The sequence below is a fragment of the Geotrypetes seraphini genome, chromosome 6 (assembly GCF_902459505.1).
Source record: "Geotrypetes seraphini chromosome 6, aGeoSer1.1, whole genome shotgun sequence".
Classification (NCBI taxonomy): domain Eukaryota; kingdom Metazoa; phylum Chordata; class Amphibia; order Gymnophiona; family Dermophiidae; genus Geotrypetes; species Geotrypetes seraphini.
Window position 1 is genome coordinate 252,156,034 of NC_047089.1, and position 21,679 is coordinate 252,177,712.

Genomic DNA, 21,679 nt, shown 5'->3' on the forward strand with positions numbered 1-21,679 from the left:
GATGGTTAAGAGGCTGGAGGAGTTGCCATACAGTGAAAGATTAGAGAAACTTGGCTTTTTCTCCCTCAAACAGAGGAGATTGAGAGGGAACATGATCAAAACATTCAAGGTGCTGAAGGGAATAGACTTAGTAGATAAGGACAGGTTGTTCACCCTCTCCAAGGTAGAGAGAACGAGAGGGCACACTCTAAAGTTGAAAGGGGATAGATTCTGTACGAACGTAAGGAAGTTCTTCTTCACCCAGAGAGTGGTGGAAAACTGGATCGCTCTTCTTGGAGGCTGTTATAGGGGAAACACCCTCCAGGGATTCAAGACAAAGTAGATAAAGACAGGTTGTTCACCCTCTCCAAGGTAGGGAGAACGAGAGGGCACTCTCTAAAGTTGAAAGGGGATAGATTCCGTACAAACGTAAGGAAGTTCTTCTTCACCCAGAGAGTGGTGGAAAACTGGAACGCTCTTCCGGAGTCTGTTATAGGGAAAAACACCCTCCAGAGATTCAAGGCAAAGTCAGACAAGTTCCTGCTGAACCAGAACATACGCAGATAAGGCTAGACTCAGGGCACTGGTCTTTGATCTAAGGGCTGTCGCGTGAGCACGATGGACCACTGGTCTGACCCAGCAGTGGCAATTCTTATGTTCTTAGATCAAACATTTGGCTCATAACTAAGCACTCTTTTTATTCAGATCATTTGATGTTATGCTTGTTACATGTTGGGGACTATTTCCTAATAATATAAATGAAAAAAAAAGTCGTTTTACCACATAGATTTGACCCAGCGTGTTTTACTCCAGCTGCAAGAATCAAACACAACTAAGATACCAGATGAAGAGTTTTTGTCGTACCCTTGATAGAACTCATTTACCTCCAGCGTTCCGCCATAATTAGAAATGATCCAGCTCTTAATGAATGTGGAAAGGATTTAAATGAAAGATACTTGGTAGCATTTGAAACCCAGAAGAGCATCAGCAGTGCAATAATTGACAGTGAGAAGACTGATGACCTTTTGGGCTTGGTTGCAAACTCGCTACCGGCTTCATCATATCCTCAGCTATACTTTGCATAACTGAACATAAGAACATAAGAATTGCCGCTGGTGGGTCAGACCAGTGGTCCATCCGCTCACATGGCGGCCCCCAGGTCAAAGACCAGTGCTCTAAATGAGTCCAGCCTCAGCAATGGTAAATTAGCTTTTATCAGTGGGCCCACTAAATAAACACCACTTGTTTAAGTCCCTTGGGAGTTTAGACTCTTAGGGCTCCTTTTACAAAGGCATGCTAGCCGCTACCACCTCCCTATAAGCAGGCGGTAATTTTTCGGCTAGCGTGCGCTAACCTTGTGCGTGCGCTAAAAACGCTAGCGCACCTTAGGGGTCCTTTTATCAAGCCGCGCTAGCGGGGTTAGCGCGTCTGACATTTCATCGCGTGCTAACTCCCCCCCCCCTGGGCCGGCTAAAAAACTAACGCCTGCTCAATGCAGGCGTTAGCGGCTAGCGCGGCATGGCGGTTTAATGCACGGTATTATACGCGTTAAACCCCCTACCACAGCTTGATAAAAGGACCCTTTAGTAAAAGGAGCCCTTAATGTCCTAACCGCGTCTTTTGTTTATCTTGGCACACTTTTGGTCGAAACTCCCCTTGGGCAGGGTTGCCTACATGAGGTGCTTGTGTTTGGCAGAGTCCCTCTTGCCTACTGGCCGGCATCACTTCCTGTAGCACCATAGAATCCCCCCGTGACTGCATAGCGCCAGAATGACTGCACATGAGCAAGAGCAAAGTGACGCATGTGGGAAAGAGGGACCCAAACTGTAGCTAGGCGATGCTGGGTCCTGTGTTAGGAGTCACTGCCCAGGAAAAGGATCTAGGTGTCATCGTTGAGGATACGTCGAAACCCTCAGCTCAATGTGTGGCGGCGGCTAAGAAAGCAAACAGAATGTTAGGAATTATTAGGAAAGGAATGGAAAACAAGGATGAAAATGTTATACAGTGTTCCCCCGGTCATTCACAGTATTTTCCAACCACGAACCGCCGACCAGGAGAGGGCAATGGGGGAGGCAGGAGAGAGCAGCCGGAATGCCGCAAGTGCATGAAATCACTCGCGGTACGCTCCAACCACATCTTCCTGCACTAAATCGGGGCTTATCCAATCAGAAGCTGCGTGTCAAAGCAGCTCCTGATTGGATAAGGCCCGACTTAGTGCAGGAAGAGGCGGTCGGAGCGTACTGCGAGTGATTTTCTGCACTCGCGGCGCTCCGGCTGCTCTCCCGCTGCCCTCTTCAGGCTCCCCCATGAAAAACCGTATTCGCGGTTTTTTGAGATTTGCGGGGGTTCCTGGAACGGAACCCCCGCAAATATAGGGGGAGTACTGTAATGCCCTTGTATTGCTTTATGGTACGGCCACACCTCAAATACAATGTGAAGTTCTGGTCGCCGTATATGAAAAAAGATATTGCGGAATTAGAAAAGATACAGAGAAGGGCGACAAAAATGATAAAAGGGATGGGATGACTTCCCTATGAGGAAAGGCTAAACCAACTAGGGCTCTTCAGCTTGGAGAAGAGATGGCTCAGGGGTGAGATGATAGAGGTCTGTAAAATAATGAGTGGAGTGGAAAGGGAAGATGCGAATCACTTGTTTACTCTTTCCAAAAATACTAGGACTAGGGGGCATGCGATGAAGCTACTAAGTAGTAGATTTAAATCAAACTGGAGAAAATATTTCTTCACACAACGTGTAATTAAATGCTGGAATTCATTGTTGGAGAATGTGGTAAAATCAGTTAGCTTAGCAGGGTTTAAAAAAGGTTTGGCTAGTTTCCTAAAAGAGAAGTCAATAAATAGGCCATTATTGAGATGGACTTGGGTAAATCCACTGTTTATTCCTAGGAAAAGCAGCATAAAATCTGTTTAATTCCTTGGGACCCGGGTTGGCCTCTGCTGAGAACAGGATACTGAGCTTGATGGACCTTCAGGCAATTCTTACGTTCCTATGAATGCAAAGCTTGCAATATGCATTGGAGCAATGAACTACATCATTTAACATGCGAGCCGTTGCTCAGATGGTTTGATATTGACTTTCATGAAAACAGCACAGAAGCAAGGAGCGTTCCAGCGTGCTGAGAACACGAGGGAGCTATCATTTCATCGAAATGACTGGTGTTAGACAGAATAGCTGCATTTTCTGCAAAGAGATATAGGATGTATCACTTTTTCTGAAAGCAGAATATTAAATAGGCTTTACTTAGACAAAGGTTCTTCTGGCAGGGGAGATGAAAGGATATGATTCAAGTTGATTTTGCCCCTGTTCCTGTTTCAAAAATTTCTTGAGGGTGGCTGTTTCTTTGTAGCAATATCAGTTACAATAAAAGATTTTTGGTAAGGCATACATTTTTACACTGCTGAAAGTATGTCTTTTGGGTTGAGGTTTTATTTCACTGCATTTGCTCTATTCCTGTTGAAAGCTGACATATTTCAAAACATCAGAAATAAAAAAAAAAAATAAAAAATGTAACATTCTACATAATAGGTTTTGCAAAAAAGTATCTCATCTGTCAAACAGCTTGGATCAATCTGTTGCAGTGGTCTCAAACTCAAAGCCTTTGCAGGGCCACATTTTTGGATTTGTAGGTACTCGGAGGCCTCAGAAAAAATAGTTAATGTCTTATTAAAGAAATGCTTTTTGGAAATTAATTTGGCCCCAAATTAATAAATTATTAGAAAACCATGTAGGACTCTCATATGATACTATATTATTTGGTACAGCAATGAGAACTCAGAGTCCGATTTCTGCAAATAATAACAAATTATTATTAATATTGACAGGGGTCGCCATGCAACAAATTACTCAAAATTGGAAAGATTATACTAAATTAAATTACACATTTTGGTGGAATTCAGTTTGCCATATATATAAGATGGAAAAGATGATAGCGTTACAACAAGAGAATATTCATAATTTTAAAAAAGTATGGGGACCATTGGCTAGTTATTCTAATGATCAGATATCTTAGCACATGGATAGACTATATAGGGGGTTAGGGAGGGTAATTTATTTTATTTGGTAATAGGAATATTGACAAAAAGGGGGGATATTTATTTTATATTATAAGAGTATTTGAATGTACTTCATGTGTTATGTAATAATTGTATTTTAGTATGTATTTTCACTTGATGTAAGAAATAAAAATGAATAAAGATTTATAAAAAAAAAAAAAAAAAAAGAAATGAGGTAAAACTCTTTATAGTTTATAAATCTTTCCTTTTGGCTAAGTCTTAATAATAATATTGTAATTTATAGCTAAAGAGACATAAAATCAAGAAACTGTTTCATTTTACTTTTGTGATTATGATAAACACACCGAGGGCCTCAAATTAGGACCTGGCGGGCTGCAAGTTTGAGACCACTGCTCTGTTGGGTCTCAAGGAAGAATATTAAAAGAGACTCATTCCTTACTCCACATAACTAATTTCACTTTTATTGATTCAGTTCCAGTTGTATTTTCTCTTTTTCACATGACTAGAAGCACTTCACAGTAGCAAAATAAACCTAGGGCTCCTTTTACTAAGGGCTTTAACGCGCGGAATAGCGCGTGCTAGACGCTAACGCCAGCACTGAACTGGCATTAGTTCTAGCCGCATAGCACGGGGTTAGAGAGCGCTAATCTGTGTGCGCTAAAAACGCTAGTGCACCTTAGTAAAAGGAGCCCCCAGTTAACCCTCGCTCCTCACCCCATATGAGGAACGACTGGGTAAGTTGCAGCTGTACTCACTCGAGGAACGCAGAGAGAGGGGAGACATGATCGAGACGTTCAAATATGTCACGGGCCATATCGAGGTGGAAGAGGATCACTTTTTCGTTAAAGGACCTACGTCAACAAGAGGGCATCCGTTGAAAATCAGGGATGGGAAATTTCATGGCGGCACTAGAAAATATTTCTTCACCGAAAGGGTGGGTGATCGCTGGAATAATCTTCCACAACAGGTAATTGAGGCCAGCAGCGTGCCAGATTTTAAGAAAAGATGGGATTGGCATGTGGGATCTCTTCATGGAGGTAGTTAGGGGGTGGGCCATTAGGGTGGGCAGACTAGATGGGCCGTGGCCCTTTTCTGCCGTCATGTTCTATGTTTCTATAACAACCAACCAAAAGAACAGAATTTTCATAATCCCCGAGTTCCAAATGAATTTTCCTGTTCTGGGGTTTATTATCATCTTGTTAAAATTAGGCAGCACTTCCTTAATATTGTGCAGCAAACAGAATTTTTTCCATTTTTTTTTTGGGGGGGGAGTTAATGTTGACTAGTTTTCTGATGTTTTTGTGCTGACTGGTGTACGCATGCCATAAAAATGTGACGTTTTGCATACGAGGTGAACTTCTTAGCATGCATGGTGCCATTTTCAATATCGGTATCAGTGATTAACCTTCTAAATGGACAGATTTATCAAAACGGTTATTGATATTGTACAGCAAGATAAATGGTTACATCCCTGACATTAGTGAGGTCAGGATGGCTGGATATTTCAGCAACATCCTCATAATTTGACAAACCTTGATGGTAAAACATGAATCCTGGATGCAGCATTAAGGCCCTTATTTACTCACGCTTAGTATGCAATAATAACATTATCACACCTTATCTGCTACAAAGCCATTTATCATGCGCTAAGCATTATTAAATGGGACTGAAGGAGGAAGCTGTTAACATCGTGCCCGTTATTTGCCCCTTAAAGCACATCAACTGGCAATAATGTCTATTATATTACTGTGGAGGGGCATAATAAAAAAAACAAATGTCTAAGTCCCCTTTTGGCCTAAGTTACTAGACACTGAAGTTGGCAGCAGGGAAATGTCCATTCTCTAAAAAATGTCCCAAATGAGGTTTGTTTTGAGAATGGTCTTCCTCCTTGTTCTGCAGTCTACTCATCCAGACTGCCACTATGTCTTTCCCTACAACACATTCCGACCAAAAAATCGCCCAATTCCCAAACGCCCAAATCCATACCTTTTAGGCGAAGGCGGGGTCAGACCTTCACCTAAAAGCAGAATTCTGAACCGGTGTCTGTCAAAAAACAACGCCGGTTACAGAATCCTGTAACTGTCCCCCCGTCCACTGCAACGATTGCGGCAGGAGAGATGCATAATCTCTCCTGCTGCGATCGCTATCCCCTCCCACGAACCCCACCGATGCCCAGCAGGAGGGATCCCAAACCCTCCTGCCAACAAACACCCCTGGCAACCTGAACCCCCGAAGAAGGGATCCCAAGCCCTCCTGCCGGAAGGCAACAGCACCCCCAGAACCCTGAACCAGCAGGAGGGATCCCAAGCCCTCTAGCCGAAGACTCACCCCCCACCTCCCTCATACCCCTGAACACCCCCTTGGCCCCCCACCCCCCACTAACCTTAAAAATGTCCAGCTGAACTGGTCTTCCAGCAAGCCAGCAGGCCTGCCATGCTCCAAATGGTGGGCCTGCCCCTTCCTGGTGCATTGTGGTATGCACTAGGAAAGGAGCTAGGGCCTGATTGGCTCAGGTGCTTATGGCTTGCCCATAGGAGGAGCCTTAAGCAACTGAGCCAATTCCGGTTGGCCCAGGTGCGTAAGGCCCCTCCTATGGGCGGGCCTTAGCCACCTGGGACAATTAGGCCCTAGTTCCCGACCCGGTGCATTCCACAATGCACTGGGAAGGGGCAGGCCCACCATTGCAATGATGGCAGGCCTGTCTGCCAACTTACAGGTTAGTGGTGGGGGGGTCTGGGGTAGTGGGGGGGGGGCATTCGGGGGTTCATGGGGGGGGGTGCGCCTTCGGCAGGAGGGCTTGGGATACCTGCTGCTGGTTCACGGCAGTTCAGGGGGGATTGCGATTGCGGCAGGAGAGATTAGGCAACTCTCCTGCCGTGAGCATTGCTTAGGCAGGTTGCCGGGGCTGCTGAGCTGATCGCGAACGTTAAACTTTTGGTTATACTGGCAGTACGACTAAATCTAGGTTGGCTCACCTCCCGCCCTTTTCCCTCCAAAAACGTCTCTTTTCGCTCTAGGCGTTCAGAGGCAGGGTAAAGGCCTAAGCTGGTTTTAGATACGTGTAAAACTAGCTTTGATGATCTGTTTTTTTGAACTTTTTTTTTAATTATGAGCCCCATAGTGTATGGTAATAATAGTTACTGCTGGATAATAATGTATTCAAAATTCCTCGTTACTATGGGATAATGACTACCACAAGCTGCATTATTTCTAGAAAAATAACACCAGCTAAAAGCTGGTTTCACCATATTCACGATGGTTCTTAATAGAAAACAGCGAATAACATGAAAAAGTTATTCATGGTTTTTCTGTATTTGCGGTTCTGTCACAGCAAATACGGAGGGAGAAGTGTAATGCTTTGCTATCTTTTGAGCTGCAAAACAGAGAAGGTATCAAGAGGCCTTTTTTGAGGTTAGATTGTACATATAAAGGGATCTGACATACCTTGGATTATGAGCATAATTCGTTCCAGGAGCCTGCTCGTAATCCAAAATGCTCGTTTATCAAAACAAAGTTCCCCATAGACAATAGTGGCAACAGCAACGATTGGTTCCAGAACCCGGGGTCTGTACCTGTCGGGGCCAGGCGCTGCAGCGCCGCCTCCTCCGTCCGTCATCGGAAGAAGAACCCGACAGTACGGCTTCGGGGGGGGATGCCAGCCGCCGGAGAACCCCACAGTGCCGCTTCGGGGGGGGGGGGGGGATGCCGATGCCAGCCGCCGGAGAACTTTGCACTGTCTTCAGAGGGATGCCTCCTCCATCCGCCGGCCAGCCCTTAACGTCGGATGCCCCTCGCATGCTGAAGAGCCCCCCACCCAAGCCCACACAGCTGAGCGCCACCCCACCCGCACAACGCCAATGATTGACGCTGTGCGCATCACACGCAACGCGCAGGAGGGACAGCACCCGGCCGCGCAGGCCCAGACAGAGGTCCTCCAACCTGCGGAAGGCACCCGATGTAGAAGGCTGGCCGGAAGATGGAAGAGGAATCCCCTGGAAGTGCTCGTTGATCGGGGCAATGCTCGGTTTGCGAGTCCAAAGTTTGCCGAGTGTTTTGCTCGTCTTGCAAAACACTCGCAAACCGGGTTACTCGCAAACCGAGGTACCACTGTATTAGTAAACTGGTAACATAAGTCAATAACTGAAGAGGAAACACTTAGGGGTCCTTTCATCAAGCTGCGGTAGGGGCTTAACGCACGTAATACCACGCATTAAACCGCCTGCCGCGCTAGCCACTAATGCCGGCCGCGGGGGTTAGCGCGTGATGAAAATGTCCGACGCGCCAAGCCTACTAGCGTGGCTTGATAAAAGGAGCCCCATGTGCCCACGCGGGCGGGTCTTTATTCATTCATTTCTTTCTTTCTCCTAGTGTCCTATTCCACTCTGAAATATTTGGAGAGTTCTGGTATGCGCTAAAGCTGATTTCTGGAAAAGTACCCCCGACTGAACTCCCGGAACAGCTGTGCGAGCTTGGAAAGTACGTACGTTTCATTGAGCGATGCGATGAATGGTTTTTTAAATAATGCATCAGCTTTGTCATGAATATGACATCAAAAATCTGATTGCCTCTGGATTGGTTCTGTCAGAAGAAAAGGGCTTTTGAAAGCACATAGTTTGGGGCTGTATAACATGATTATCTTCATCACCAATTTTATTTTAAAAGGTTTTCCAGTCTCCTCGCTGCATTTATTCATATTTCTCTATTCATTTTTCCTTGTTATATGCAAATTGTTAAGATTCTGTTTATCTAGCAACATTGCTTGATTAATATCTGTGATCTACAGTACAGTCTCAAGTTTAGAGTTTATTAAAAATTTGATAAAACGCTAATCATAAGTTCTAAGCGTTTTATAGTAAAAAAATTTTAAAAAGGGGTCCAGTTAAGAAACTATTAATGACATAACTTTACTTACTTGAGACAATAGGATAGTGGGGAGAAGTACAATTTGAAAGAAAGAGAAAACAATTAAGGATAATAACAGGGGGAAAGGGAAAAATCAATTTTAGTATAGAAAATGAGCTTGGAAAGTTCCATAGATCAATTAACAGTCATATGAATCTTTAAATAAGAAGCTTTTGAATTTATCTAAATTCTGTTAAGACTTTAAATAAGATGGTAACAAATTCCATATTGTTGGAGAAATCGTCACGAAAGAAGAAGCCCTACGGGCACTAATGATTTTTAGGGATGGGACATAAAGAAGATGCTGTGATGCAGATCTTAAGGTTCTCGGAGGATCGTGTGGAATCAGGTATTTATTGATAAAAGTGGGTTCAAAGTTTTGAAGGCGATTAAAGCAATTTTGTAAGTGATTTGGTGATGGATAAGTAGCCAGTGAGCACTTTTTAACAGGGGAGTAACATGATCAAATTTTTTTCTAGTTGTTACCATTTTTATGGCAGTGTTTTGGATTAATTGTAAGCGTCAGATGTCTTTTTGGCAGACTCCTTTGAGCAGAGAATTGCAGTAGTCAACTTTGGAAATTATGAGGGAGTGAATTAAAATGTTAAGGGACTGAGAATCCAGAATGTTGGCTATGGATTTAATCATTCTGCGTTTCCAGAAACAGTTCTTAACAACTGCACTCATTTGAAAATGGTAGGATAGTTTATTGCCGATCAATACCCCAAGTCTATGGCCTATGTCCTGATTTATTTCATAATTCCTATAAAAAAAATATTACCTAAGCAATTACAATTAAAGGAAACTTCAGGAAGACAAGAAAAAACACAAGAGAGAGCCGAGGTCACAATTTACCAGTAAGTTTAAAAGATAATACCTTACGGCAGTGTCTCTCAAACCTTTTTAGCTCTGGCACAAATGTTTTTCATGGCACATTATAATTGAAATTAAAAAACTGCAAAACCAACAAAAAATTACATTTGAGAGCCATTTATTTAAAGTTCTTTAAGCTATGTATGGGTAAATGTAACAATGGTGAAACTAAAGTAGATAGAATAGAATTGCTAATCAATTGCGATGGATGTGCTTGTTTTTGAGAGCAAATTAACTCAAAACGCAGCTCGATAGTCAACAAGCAAACACACATTTCATCATCCACCATTTAATTTCTATCAGAGCCGAAAATCCAAGTTCATAAAGAGAAGAAGATCCAAACAGTAACAAAGTCTGGATTGCTTTGTTGTTCAAATTAGAATAACTACTGCATACAAACAAAGTAAAATTTCTTGCCATTAGTTTTCAAGGACCAATCACATCAGAGAATGATGTATATCTGGGCAGTTGTATCCTTACGCACAGAGACACTCGTCACATTGACACTCTTGTGTACGTGACATACATGTCATCTGTTCTAGTGTATAGGTATGAATGGAATTTTTTTAAACTAAACTAAAATTCTGGACTCTTTCGTGGCACACCCAGAATCTCTTTGAAAACATAATACAAGACATACAACCTAAAATGGCTGAGTATAAGAAGGAGATCAAAATCACTAAGGGCTCCTTTTACAAAGGTGAGTTAGGGCCTTAATGCGCGGGCTCCTCTTGAGCAGGCGGTAGTTTTTCGGGAAGTGTGGGCTAAAAACACTAGCGCACCTTTTTAAAAGGAGCCCTAAATTAGACAAATTGAAAAGGGACCAAGTAGATTATCCAAAAGAAAACGTATTTCCATGATCTAGGTCAGTGGGTCCCAACCCTGTCCTGAAGGACCCCCAGACCAGTCGGATTTTCAGGCTAGCCCTAATGAATATGCATGGAGTAGATTTGCATGCCTGTCACCTCCATTATATCAAGTTTATTAAAATTTTTGATGAATCGCTTAATCTTACTTCAAAGCGATGAACATATATAAAGAGAAACAATTAAAAATTACAATATTAAAAATAAAACATTCATTTAAACATAACATTAAAATAAACTAGACTATATCAAACTTGACAAAACACGAGTAAAAGGAAAAGGGGATTTGAACTACAAAATATTATAGAAAAGGAGGTCAGGCAAAAACACAAGGTTGGGAATTAAAATGAATGGTCAAATACAGCATTAATGAATTCAGAGTAAGATTTATTAATCAAAAGCGTCTTTGAAATGGAATGTTTTTAAATTGGTCTTGAATTTATCTTCTCTTAAATAAATTGGCAGAGAGTTCCAGATTTGTGGGGCAGTAACTGAGAAGATAAATTGTCTTCTGGTATTAATGATCTTTAGAGATGGAATTGTCAGTAAATGCTGTTCGTTTGACCGCAATATTCTGTTTGTGGAGTAAGGGATCAATGATTTAAAAATAAATGCAGGTGTTTTGAAAAGCATTGCTTTAAAGCTGAGTAGGCATATTTTATACGTTATTCTATGCGATACCGGAAGCCAGTGAGCGTTTTTGAGAAGTGGTGTTACGTGGTCAAATTTTTTTTTCTTTGTTATAAGTTTAATGGAAGTATTTTGTATGATTTGAAGCCGTCTTATTTCATTTTGTGCAATTCCTTTAAAAAGGGCATTGCAGTAATCGATTTTAGAGATTACTAAGGAGTGGATGAGGATATTTAGTGATTTAGAACAAAGATATTGTGAAAGGGAGCGAATTTGACGGAGTCTATAGAATGATGATTTGACGATACTACCGATGTGTTCATGAAAAGTTAATTTACTATCAAATATAACTCCTAGGATTTTAATGGTATTAACTAATTGCAAGGGAATATTTTTTATAGTGATAGGGGCAATAAGTTTAGGAGTTTCTTTCCATGGGAAAAGCATCGTTTTTGTTTTTTCAATATTAAGGGCCAACCTATTTATATCTAACCATTGATGGATTTGTTCAAGTTTATTGTTGATTGCTGTGATATCCAAAGAGTTGTTGGGATCCAAAGGGTGCAAAAGTTGAATATCATCAGCGTATGCGAATACATGAAAACCTATAGATTGGCAGACAATCATCAGGGGTGCAAGAAAGATATTGAAAAGTAAGGGAGAAAGAATGGATCCTTGGGGAATATCATGAGATGTTAATGATGTTTTAGAATTTGAATTATTAATTGTAACAGTGGATGTACGATCAGTAAAGTAGGATTCGAACCAAGATAATACTTGGTCGGTAATGCCGATTGAATGAAGTCTGTCTAATAGAAGATGGTGATCTATGGTGTCAAAGGCAGCAGAAAGGTCGATAGAAATTAATAAAACCGATTGGTGATGGTCCAAAAAATAATGTTTTGAAGAAGTCATTCCAATCAATGAATGCTCAGTATTATGATGTTGTCGGAATCCTGTTTGGTTCGGATGAAGAACGTTGGTTTTTTCAATAAACTCAGAGATTTGATTGAAAACAATCTTTTCTGTCAATTTTGCCATGAAAAGAAGATTTGCTATTGGCCTATAGTTAGAAATTTTTTCCGAACTGATCTTACGATCTTTAATAATGGGACGAATAACAGAAGATTTCCACAGTATAGGCATAGTACTTTCATTTATTAATTTTAGAATGAAGGGACCAAAGATTTCAAAATATTTTTTTAGAATAAATGGAGGAATTAAGTCTGCTTTTGAACTCTTAATGTTAATAGATTTTAATATGGATTCTAATTCTTTAAGGCCAGGTAGGTTAAAGTGGGAACATGTTGAATATGATAAATTTGTGATAGGATGATCATGTTCAATACTGGGTTGCTGTTTTGTAAAAGATTTCCTAATGCTTTTAATTTTTTCAATGAAATGATCTGCAAGATCTTGAGCTGTTGGTAATGAATTCTGAGCTTGAATTTGCTGCTTTTTTGTGTTTGTTAATGAGTTAATTAGTGTGTAAAGTACTGATGGATTTTTGGCTTTTAGTATTTTTCCTGAATAGAATTTTGCTTTTGTTTGATTAATTTTTGATTTATATAATTTTGAGTGTTCTTTAAATAATTGGGCATTTTCATGTGTTTTATTTTTCCTCCATTTACGTTCTATGGATCTAAGTTGTTTTTTCATAAGTGCGAGGTCAGCTGTGTACCACGGGTTTTGAATTCTTCGTGCTGAAATTATTTTAGTTTGTAGTGGAGCATGCTCATCTAGTAATGTATTTATGGAGGAAGTCCATTGTGTTAATAAATTTTCCACGTCAGTATTTTTTGAGTCAGAGAAATCAAGCTTAAATGATGAACGAATTAATTCTGGGGTAAGATTACTAAGGTCTCTGATACTAAGTGTCCGATGTTCAGAGTGAGGCATATTATAAGAAACTAGTGTTTAAGCCCGTTAGATTAACGGGTGCTAGATGTCTCCTGCTTTTGAACTTGGGCAGGGGCAGAGGCGGGGCGGGAGGGAGTGACGGTGGGAGAGCAATTTCAAAGCCTCAGCAGCGGCGGCTCCTTGACCAATCCGCGCTTACAACGTCCCCACACTTGCGGTCTGGCTGGCTCCCCCACCAAAGCCCTTTGCAGCGGCAGCCCCTCCCGCATCCGTCCCCACGTCCCAAGCCTCTCCGAAGACCGGCTCCCACGAAAATGGTACCCCTCTGTCCAAAGCCGTGGCAGCAGCCTCCCTCAAGACACATTTCAAATCTGACATATTGTAATCACAAAACAGAAAATAAAATTATTTTTCTTACCTTTTGTTGTCTGGTCATTATTCATATCATGTAGGGGCCCCAGGCTATGGTTGGCTTTTGATAACTCGCTTGCCAGGGCCCCTTCTTTCTTCTTCCCTCCCTCCATCCCGGCAGCTGAAGACAGGCACCTCCCCCCAGTGGTCTGAGACAGGAGGGAGCAGTTAGGAGAGGGTCTGAGGGCAAAGAGGGGCTCAACAGCGCACAACTACCTTTCCTTCCCTCCCTCCATCAAGTGCAGTGCAGCTCCACCAATGTTAAAAGGAGCCGCGTCAAAATCGGAGGCCTGCCACTGCCGTAGCACATTCCCCTCTGCCTTGGTCCCGCTCCTTCTCTGACATATCGTGTTACGGTGGCGGCAGGGCTCCAATTTCAAAGCAGCTCCTTTTAACATAGGCGGAGTTGAACTGAAGGGAAGGAACGGTGGGGCCGGGTGAGGAAGGCCGCCTGCTAGGTAGGGGGACAACAATGGCGCTTATGCTCAAGCCCCCGCCGCAGCTCCTCTCTCGATCCTGGTGCGGTTCGAGAGAGGAGTCGTGGCGGCGGCTTGAACATAAGCGCGATTGTTGTCCCCCTACCTAGCCGCGAGGCTGCGGCGGGGTTTCCATGGCAACCCGATCGCGGATCTCAGTGTAGGGCCGGGTCTGGCGGCGCCGTGTAGGGCGGAGGCGGGACCTCAGCACTGCACCGCCGGGCGGCTCACGCCGCCGACCCCCAGGAGCTCGAGGCCGGTTGCGGACATGCCTGGCATGGCATAGTGCAGGAGGAGTGATCGGTGGCGCGAGGTAGAGAGCAGGTGATGACAGTGATTGGTGGCGCAAGGTGGAGAGCAGGTGATGACGTAAAACGCGCACATGCGCACTAAAAAAAACGGGACAGCTCAGGGAACACATTTTTTTTAGTGCGCATGCGCGGCCTAGCATTTTATTATATTAGATGGAGTATGATATAGAAATTAAAAAATGGTCAGACCATGGAACTGGCAGTGATGAATTTACAATGTAGTTTGAAATTGCGGAACTAGGGACCATGGCCATATCCAATATATGACCGGCTTGATGAGTTGGTTGTGTTAGTAAAGGATGTAGGTCTAAAGAGTCCAATTTGAGAAAGTATAGTTTTGGTGTGATTGTTAGTAAGATCATCGAAGTGAATATTGAAATCTCCCAAAATTAATGGATTTAGCGTAGAGGAACCAAAGTCAAAGAGAAGAGATTGAAGATGGTTAAGAGTATCAGTGTTAATTGGTGGTGGTATATATAATAGAAGTATATCTGTTTTTGGCCTAGTTTGAATGGAGAATTGTAAATACTCGATGTGAGTGTTTAAGGAGGAGTCAATTTTATTTATTGAAAGGGAATCATGATAAATAGTTGCTAAACCTCCGCCTCTTTTATTGCAATGATGATTAAAAATAAATGAAAAACCGGGAGGATAAGCGTAATCAAGGTATGCTTCCTCACCTTCTGAAAGCCATGTTTCAATGAGACATAGGATATCAAAAGAATATTGAGTAATGAGGTCTTTAAGAATATGGAATTTTGATTTGATGGAGCGTATATTTATGATACCTATCTTAAGTTGACTAATTTTCAAGTCTGAAGATGATGCATTTGTTGTAGTAGAATATAATTGATGAGAGATTAAAGATGAATTTAAGGTAGCTGAAGATATTTGTTGAGGATCTAAGGGAATTTCCCGACGTTCAGGATGACGAATAGTATTTATTTTATTTTTTAATTTTAATGGCCGATGTCCCCAAATTACTGGAATAAAAGCAGACGAAGGGTCCTGATAAGTAGAAGAAAAGTTATCCATAGAGTGCAAAGTATATGGTGTCATAAAAATCGTAGTGGAATCTCGTGGAAAGGAAATTAGACAGTTATTTAAGACAAATAATAATAGTAAATAAAGCGAATATGATGTAAGAAATGAACGCTGGGATCGTATTTTGAATGAAGTAAGTCTTTCTAATTTCGGTATTATTGTATTAGAATTTTTCAAGGCGCACAGTAGTAGCGCACAAAGGAGCGCATTAAGGAGCAGGACCTGCTCCTTAAGCGCGCTCCTTTGGCGTGCGCCGCAAAGTGCTCCAATTTAAGCAACATGTACCGGTAAGAAGGGGGGCGGAGTCTTGAACGTGCATATTCATTAGGGCTAGCCTGAAACCCGATTGGCCTGGGGGTCCTCCAGGTCAGGGTTGGGAACCACTGCTTTAGATCCAAACTGTGGACTTTTCCTCCAGGAACTTGTCCAAACCTTTTTTAAACCCAGATATGCTAACTATTATCTATAATAAACCCTAGAGCGCGCATGCGCTGTCGAAAGTCCATGAGTCCTGGTGGCGTGAGGTGTGCTTCTGTGCCAGTCCTCACGGTGCCTGCGCTAGCTGGAGGCGTGTGTGCCAGCGACTCCTCCCTCCCGCTGCCGGTCCTCTTCAAAGCGGCCTGCTGAGGTTTGCCAGCCACTGTAGCGAACCTTGCAGGCCACACTCCACCTTCCCGATGCAATGCAAGAAACGGTGAAGAAAACTATAAGAAATAAAAGCAAATCCAGGTAGGCGAAGGCGGGACAGAGGCTACGATCGGCAGCTGCTACTCCTCCAGCCACCTAGCTCCTCTCCGCCGGCCCCGGCCAGCAGCCCCCTCTGCCCCGTCCTCTCTGCTCCAGTGGCCCGCGCAGGAGAAGGAGCGGATGAAGCAAGAAAACTATAGATAGGCGAAGGCGGGACGGAGGCTGCGATCGGCAGCTGCTACTCCTCCAGCCGCCTAGCTCCTCTCCGCCGGTCCTGGCCGGCAGCCCCCTCTGCCCCGCCCTGGGGGCCCGCGCAGGAGAAGGAGCGGATGAAGCAAGATCACAGCACAAGTGAGACCGTGCAAAGGGAAATGCAAGGGGGTTGAAAAAGCGAAAGGTGGGAGGAAACCTAAAATGAAAAACAAAAAACAACTTTATACAGGAAGAGGAGTCTCTAGCACCCGTTAATGTAACGGGCTTAAAGACTAGTAATGACATATTCTGGTAATAAGCTCCAGAGTTTTCACAATTCTTATTCATGTTTAAAGTATAAGACATTATGGGTGAATACTTTGCAGATGATATTCAGCCACTGAGAAACATCGACATTTCTTCTCTATGTCCAATGGCTCCTGAATAATAGATTAAAGCTCAATACTTTGAAATCCCAGGCTGCGTGGATTATTGGCAGCCCCTCACAATCAGATAGGGCTCCCAATTTCGACTTTTCTTTCCTTCAAGATTTCAGACTGCCGTATCGATTCAGAGTTATCTTTCAAAACTCAAATTCCATTTGCCACCCGAATTAGTTTGTTTTTTTTTTGCTTTGCAACAGATATACAGTATTCTATTAAACCTCAAATAAGCAGTATAGACCTGAGGACCAGTACATGCCTCCACGCGATCTCACCTAGATAATTGCAATTCAGTTTAATATAGACTCAAGCTGTCATTTATCAAAAGACTTCAAAGAATTCAGAACGGTGCAGTAAGGTGGCTCCATAAGGCTGAAAAAAATGTTTTCTCTCTTTTTCCTTAATTCATTTATTCAATTCTCCAAAATATATTTACACAATAAGAAAAGCATAAGCACAACTCATCAGGAAAAAAAGAGAGAAGGAGCTGCATACAAAATGGACAATTTATGAAAAATTACATTTACAACTCTCAAAAGGAAATAAGAAAAGGAAAAATGAATAATTAAACCTGTCAAAACTAGAAATGCCTTTTAAACTTTCAATCAACGAAGTGAGGGACACTGGGCCAATCCTCATCCTACCTAGCCATCGTAACCTCGAAGGATTGAACTAAAGCCTCTAAATGCAAAGGAGAAAAGAAACCAGATTCTTTCTCCTGACAAGTAAATGATACACTTTCTAGAAAATATAAGAAAGCAAGGTCAAAGTGCACATCTTCCTTTAAGGCAGGGGTGTCAAAGTCCCTCCTCAAGGGCCGTAATCCAGTCGGGTTTTCAGGATTTCCCCCATGAATATGCATGAGATCTATTTGCATGCACTGCTTTCATTGTGTGCTAATAGATCTCATGCAAAAACCCGACTGGATTGCGGCCCTCGAGGAGGGACTTTGACACCCCTGCTTTAAGGAAATCATGTCTAATCTCCTCCTGATGAATTTCTCCTTTAAAAAATGAAGACAAAGCTTTAGGTCCCTTTTATCATGCTGGGCTTGAGGTTTTTAGATCGAGCAGGCGCGGTAAGTGCCCCAACACTCATAGAGACTTATCTGTTGAGCGGAGTGCTGGGGGGGAAGGGGGGAGGGCAGAGATAAGAGATACTGAAGAGCTACGGAGTGACTACACTTGTAGGCCAGTAAGAGGAGTTTCTACGGAGAGGGAGCCATTGAAGTGACTGGAGGAGAGGGGTACTGTGGGCATAGCAACACTGGCAGAATATGAGGCGTACAAATAAGTTCAAATCGGTTGACAAAATAATCCATTTAAAGCAGTGAAAAGAGAGAGCGAAAAAAAGAAAGTCAAACACACATCTAAAATAAACAACATCGTTCATTAGAATGCAATGTAATTTATTTCTTATATACCGCTAAACTCCGTTAGGATTCTAAGCGGTTTACAGAAAAATAGACAATAGGGTGCATTAAAATTATAAGTAAAATAGGTACAGTGGTGCCTCACACAACGAACTTAATTGGTTCCAGGAGCAAGTTTGTTATGCGAAACGTTCGTTATGTGAAACGCGTTTTCCCATAAGAATACATGTAAAAAAAAATAATTCGTTCTGCAGCATAAAATATGCTAAGATGACATAAAAAAAGATAAATTTTTGGTTATTATTTTTATTTAGATACATCTAAAAACATAATTGTTTTTTAAAACAACACACATTTTTTAAATTTAAAGACAGACTAAGTAGAGTCTAATTTTACAGTGAGAGAGGGCAGAGTCTCAGCGGCAAAAACTGGGACTTAACTGTTCATTTTTTTTTTTTTTCTACCGTGTTTCCCCGATGATAAGGCAGGGCCATCAAATAAGACAGCCCCCCCTTTTTAGAAAAAAATGTAAAATAAGGCACCCCCCCGCAAATAAGCCACCCACCGATACCTGCGCTTACCCGAATCGGGTGGTACGGTGGGTGACTCCGTGTGGTCCCTGGCACCCCCGACACGATCGGGGCAAGAGGGAGCTCAAGCCCTCTTGCCCCCCCGACTCCCCGACACGATCGGGGCAAGAGGGAGCCCAAGCCCTCTTGCCCCCCGACTCCCCGACACGATCGGGGCAAGAGGGAGCCCAAGCCCTCTTGCCCCCCCGACTCCCCGACACGATCGGGGCAAGAGGGAGCCCAAGCCCTCTTGCCCCCCCCCGACTCCCCGACACGATCGGGGCAAGAGGGAGCCCAAGCCCTCTTGCCCCCCGACTCCCCGACACGATCGGGGCAAGAGGGAGCCCAAGCCCTCTTGCCCCCCCCGACTCCCCCGACACGATTGGGGCAAGAGGGAGCCCAAGCCCTCTTGCCCCCCGCCTCCCCGACACGATCGGGGCAAGAGGGAGCCCAAGCCCTCTTGCCCCCCCGACTCCCCGACACGATCGGGGCAAGAGGGAGCCCAAGCCCTCTTGCCCCCCCCCGACTCCCCGACACGATCGGGGCAAGAGGGAGCCCAAGCCCTCTTGCCCCCCGACTCCCCGACACGATCGGGGCAAGAGGGAGCCCAAGCCCTCTTGCCCCCCCGACTCCCCGACACGATCGGGGCAAGAGGGAGCCCAAGCCCTCTTGCCCCCCGACTCCCCGACACGATCGGGGCAAGAGGGGGCCCAAGCCCTCTTGCCCCCCCGACTCCCCGACACGATCGGGGCAAGAGGGAGCCCAAGCCCTCTTGCCCCCCCCCCGACTCCCCGACACGATCGGGGCAAGAGGGAGCCCAAGCCCTCTTGCCCCCCGACTCCCCGACACGATCGGGGCAAGAGGGAGCCCAAGCCCTCTTGCCCCCCCGACTCCCCGACACGATCGGGGCAAGAGGGAGCCCAAGCCCTCTTGCCCCCCCGACTCCCCGACACGATCGGGGCAAGAGGGAGCCCAAGCCCTCTTGCCCCGCCGATTCCCCAACTCCCCGACAATATCGGGCCAGGAGGGAGCCCAAGTCCTCCTGGCCACGGCGACCCCCTAACCCCACCCTGCACTACATTACGGGCAGGAGGGATCCCAGGCCCTCCTGCCCTCGACGCAACCCCCCCCTCCCCCCAACGACCGCCCCCCCCAAGAACCTCCGACCGCCCCCCCAGCCGACCCGCGACCCCCCTGGCCGACCCCCACGACACCCCCAACCCCCTTCCCCGTACCTTTCTGTAGTTGGCCGGACAGACGGGAGCCAAACCCGCCTGTCCGGCAGGCAGCCAACGACGGAATGAGGCCGGATTGGCCCATCCGTCCCAAAGCTCCGCCTACTGGTGGGGCCTAAGGCGCCTGGGCCAATCAGAATAGGCCCGGGAGCCTTAGGTCCCTCCTGGGGGCAGGGCCTGAGGCACATGGTCGGGTTGGGCCCATGTGCCTCAGGCCCCGCCCCCAGGAGGGACCTAAGGCTCCCGGGCCTATTCTGATTGGCCCAGGCGCCTTAGGCCCCACCAGTAGGCGGAGCTTTGGGACGGATGGGCCAATCCGGCCTCATTCCGTCGTTGGCTGCCTGCCGGACAGGCGGGTTTGGCTCCCGTCTGTCCGGCCAACTACAGAAAGGTACGGGGAAGGGGGTTGGGGGTGTCGTGGGGGTCGGCCAGGGGGGTCGCGGGTCGGCTGGGGGGCGGTCGGAGGTTCTTGGGGGGGGCGGTCGTTGGGGGGAGGGGGGGTTTGCGTCGAGGGCAGGAGGGCCTGGGATCCCTCCTGCCCGTAATGTAGTGCAGGGTGGGGTTAGGGGGTCGCCGTGGCCAGGAGGACTTGGGCTCCCTCCTGGCCCGATCGTGTCGGGGAGTCGGGGGGGCAAGAGGGCTTGGGCTCCCTCTTGCCCCGATCGTGTCGGGGAGTCGGGGGGGCAAGAGGGCTTGAGCTCCCTCTTGCCCCGATCGTGTCGGGGAGTCGGGGGGGCAAGAGGGCTTGGGCTCCCTCTTGCCCCGATCGTGTCGGGGAGTCGGGGGGGGCAAGAGGGCTTGAGCTCCCTCTTGCCCCGATCGTGTCGGGGAGTCGGGGGGGCAAGAGGGCTTGGGCTCCCTCTTGCCCCGATCGTGTCGGGGAGTCGGGGGGGCAAGAGGGCTTGGGCTCCCTCTTGCCCCGATCGTGTCGGGGAGTCGGGGGGGGGGCAAGAGGGAGCCAGGCGGAGAGAGGGCAGTTAAGCGCAGTGCCTGCGCGGAAGGATGCAGCTCGGGCGACTTCGTTGTGTGAAACGAAGTTCGTTGTACGAATCAAGACATAAAGTTCGTTGTGCGCAGCGTTCGCTGTGCGAGGCGTCCGTTATGCGAGGCACCACTGTACTTAGAAATTCCCTTACTGCCCCGAAGGCTCACAATCTAACTAAAGTACCTGGAAAAATGATAATTAGTAGAGTAATGAAGAAATAAAATAGAGAAGAGATGAGAAAAATAAGAAAATAAACATTCTAATAAGATTACAATGATCTATAGGACTTTGAAAGGTTGAAAAAAAAGGGGAGATAAGAATAGATGCGGAGGGAGAACCGTTGAAGCAATAGAATTCTGGGGAAATTTAAATGAAATTTGAATGATAAAATAAAACAAAATAAGTGGTAAAACAATAATAGGGGAATAGGGGAGGAGCGAAGACAATGTCAGGTGCCCCGCTGGAACGGGCCCCCAAGCCGACCATTGGTCCGATGGCCGGACTGCAGCCCTCCTCCGTTGGCTCTCCCCTGCTGGAATGGGGGAGGAGCGAAGACAATGTCAGGTGCCCCACTGAAACGGGCCCCCAAGCCGACCGTTGGTCCGATGGCATTATAATGCATTGTAAGAGAGGATTTCAGTCATCTGAACGTGGAAAAACATTTGTTTAATGGATCAGTTTATTCTTGGCGAGACACTGTATTGGATACTTATATCTTTTTTTATTTCATATCTTGAATTAGAGGAGTTTTGTTCTAAACTTGTAATTGATTTGAAGTATTCCTATGTGGAAAGAAGAAAATCCTGTCTATCC

At 45.3% G+C, this 21,679-nt stretch overlaps 1 protein-coding gene across 2 annotated transcripts in view; it reads left to right on the forward strand.

Moving 5' to 3' along the window:
* Window positions 1-21,679, forward strand: part of CFAP47 (cilia and flagella associated protein 47) — a 1,062,207-nt gene that overhangs the window by 770,181 nt on the left and 270,347 nt on the right. For both annotated transcript variants that reach the window (XM_033947561.1, XM_033947559.1), the window contains exon 53: window positions 8,379-8,486. In XM_033947561.1, the coding sequence (XP_033803452.1) occupies window positions 8,379-8,486 (108 nt within the window). The remainder of the gene's footprint in view (window positions 1-8,378; window positions 8,487-21,679) is intronic.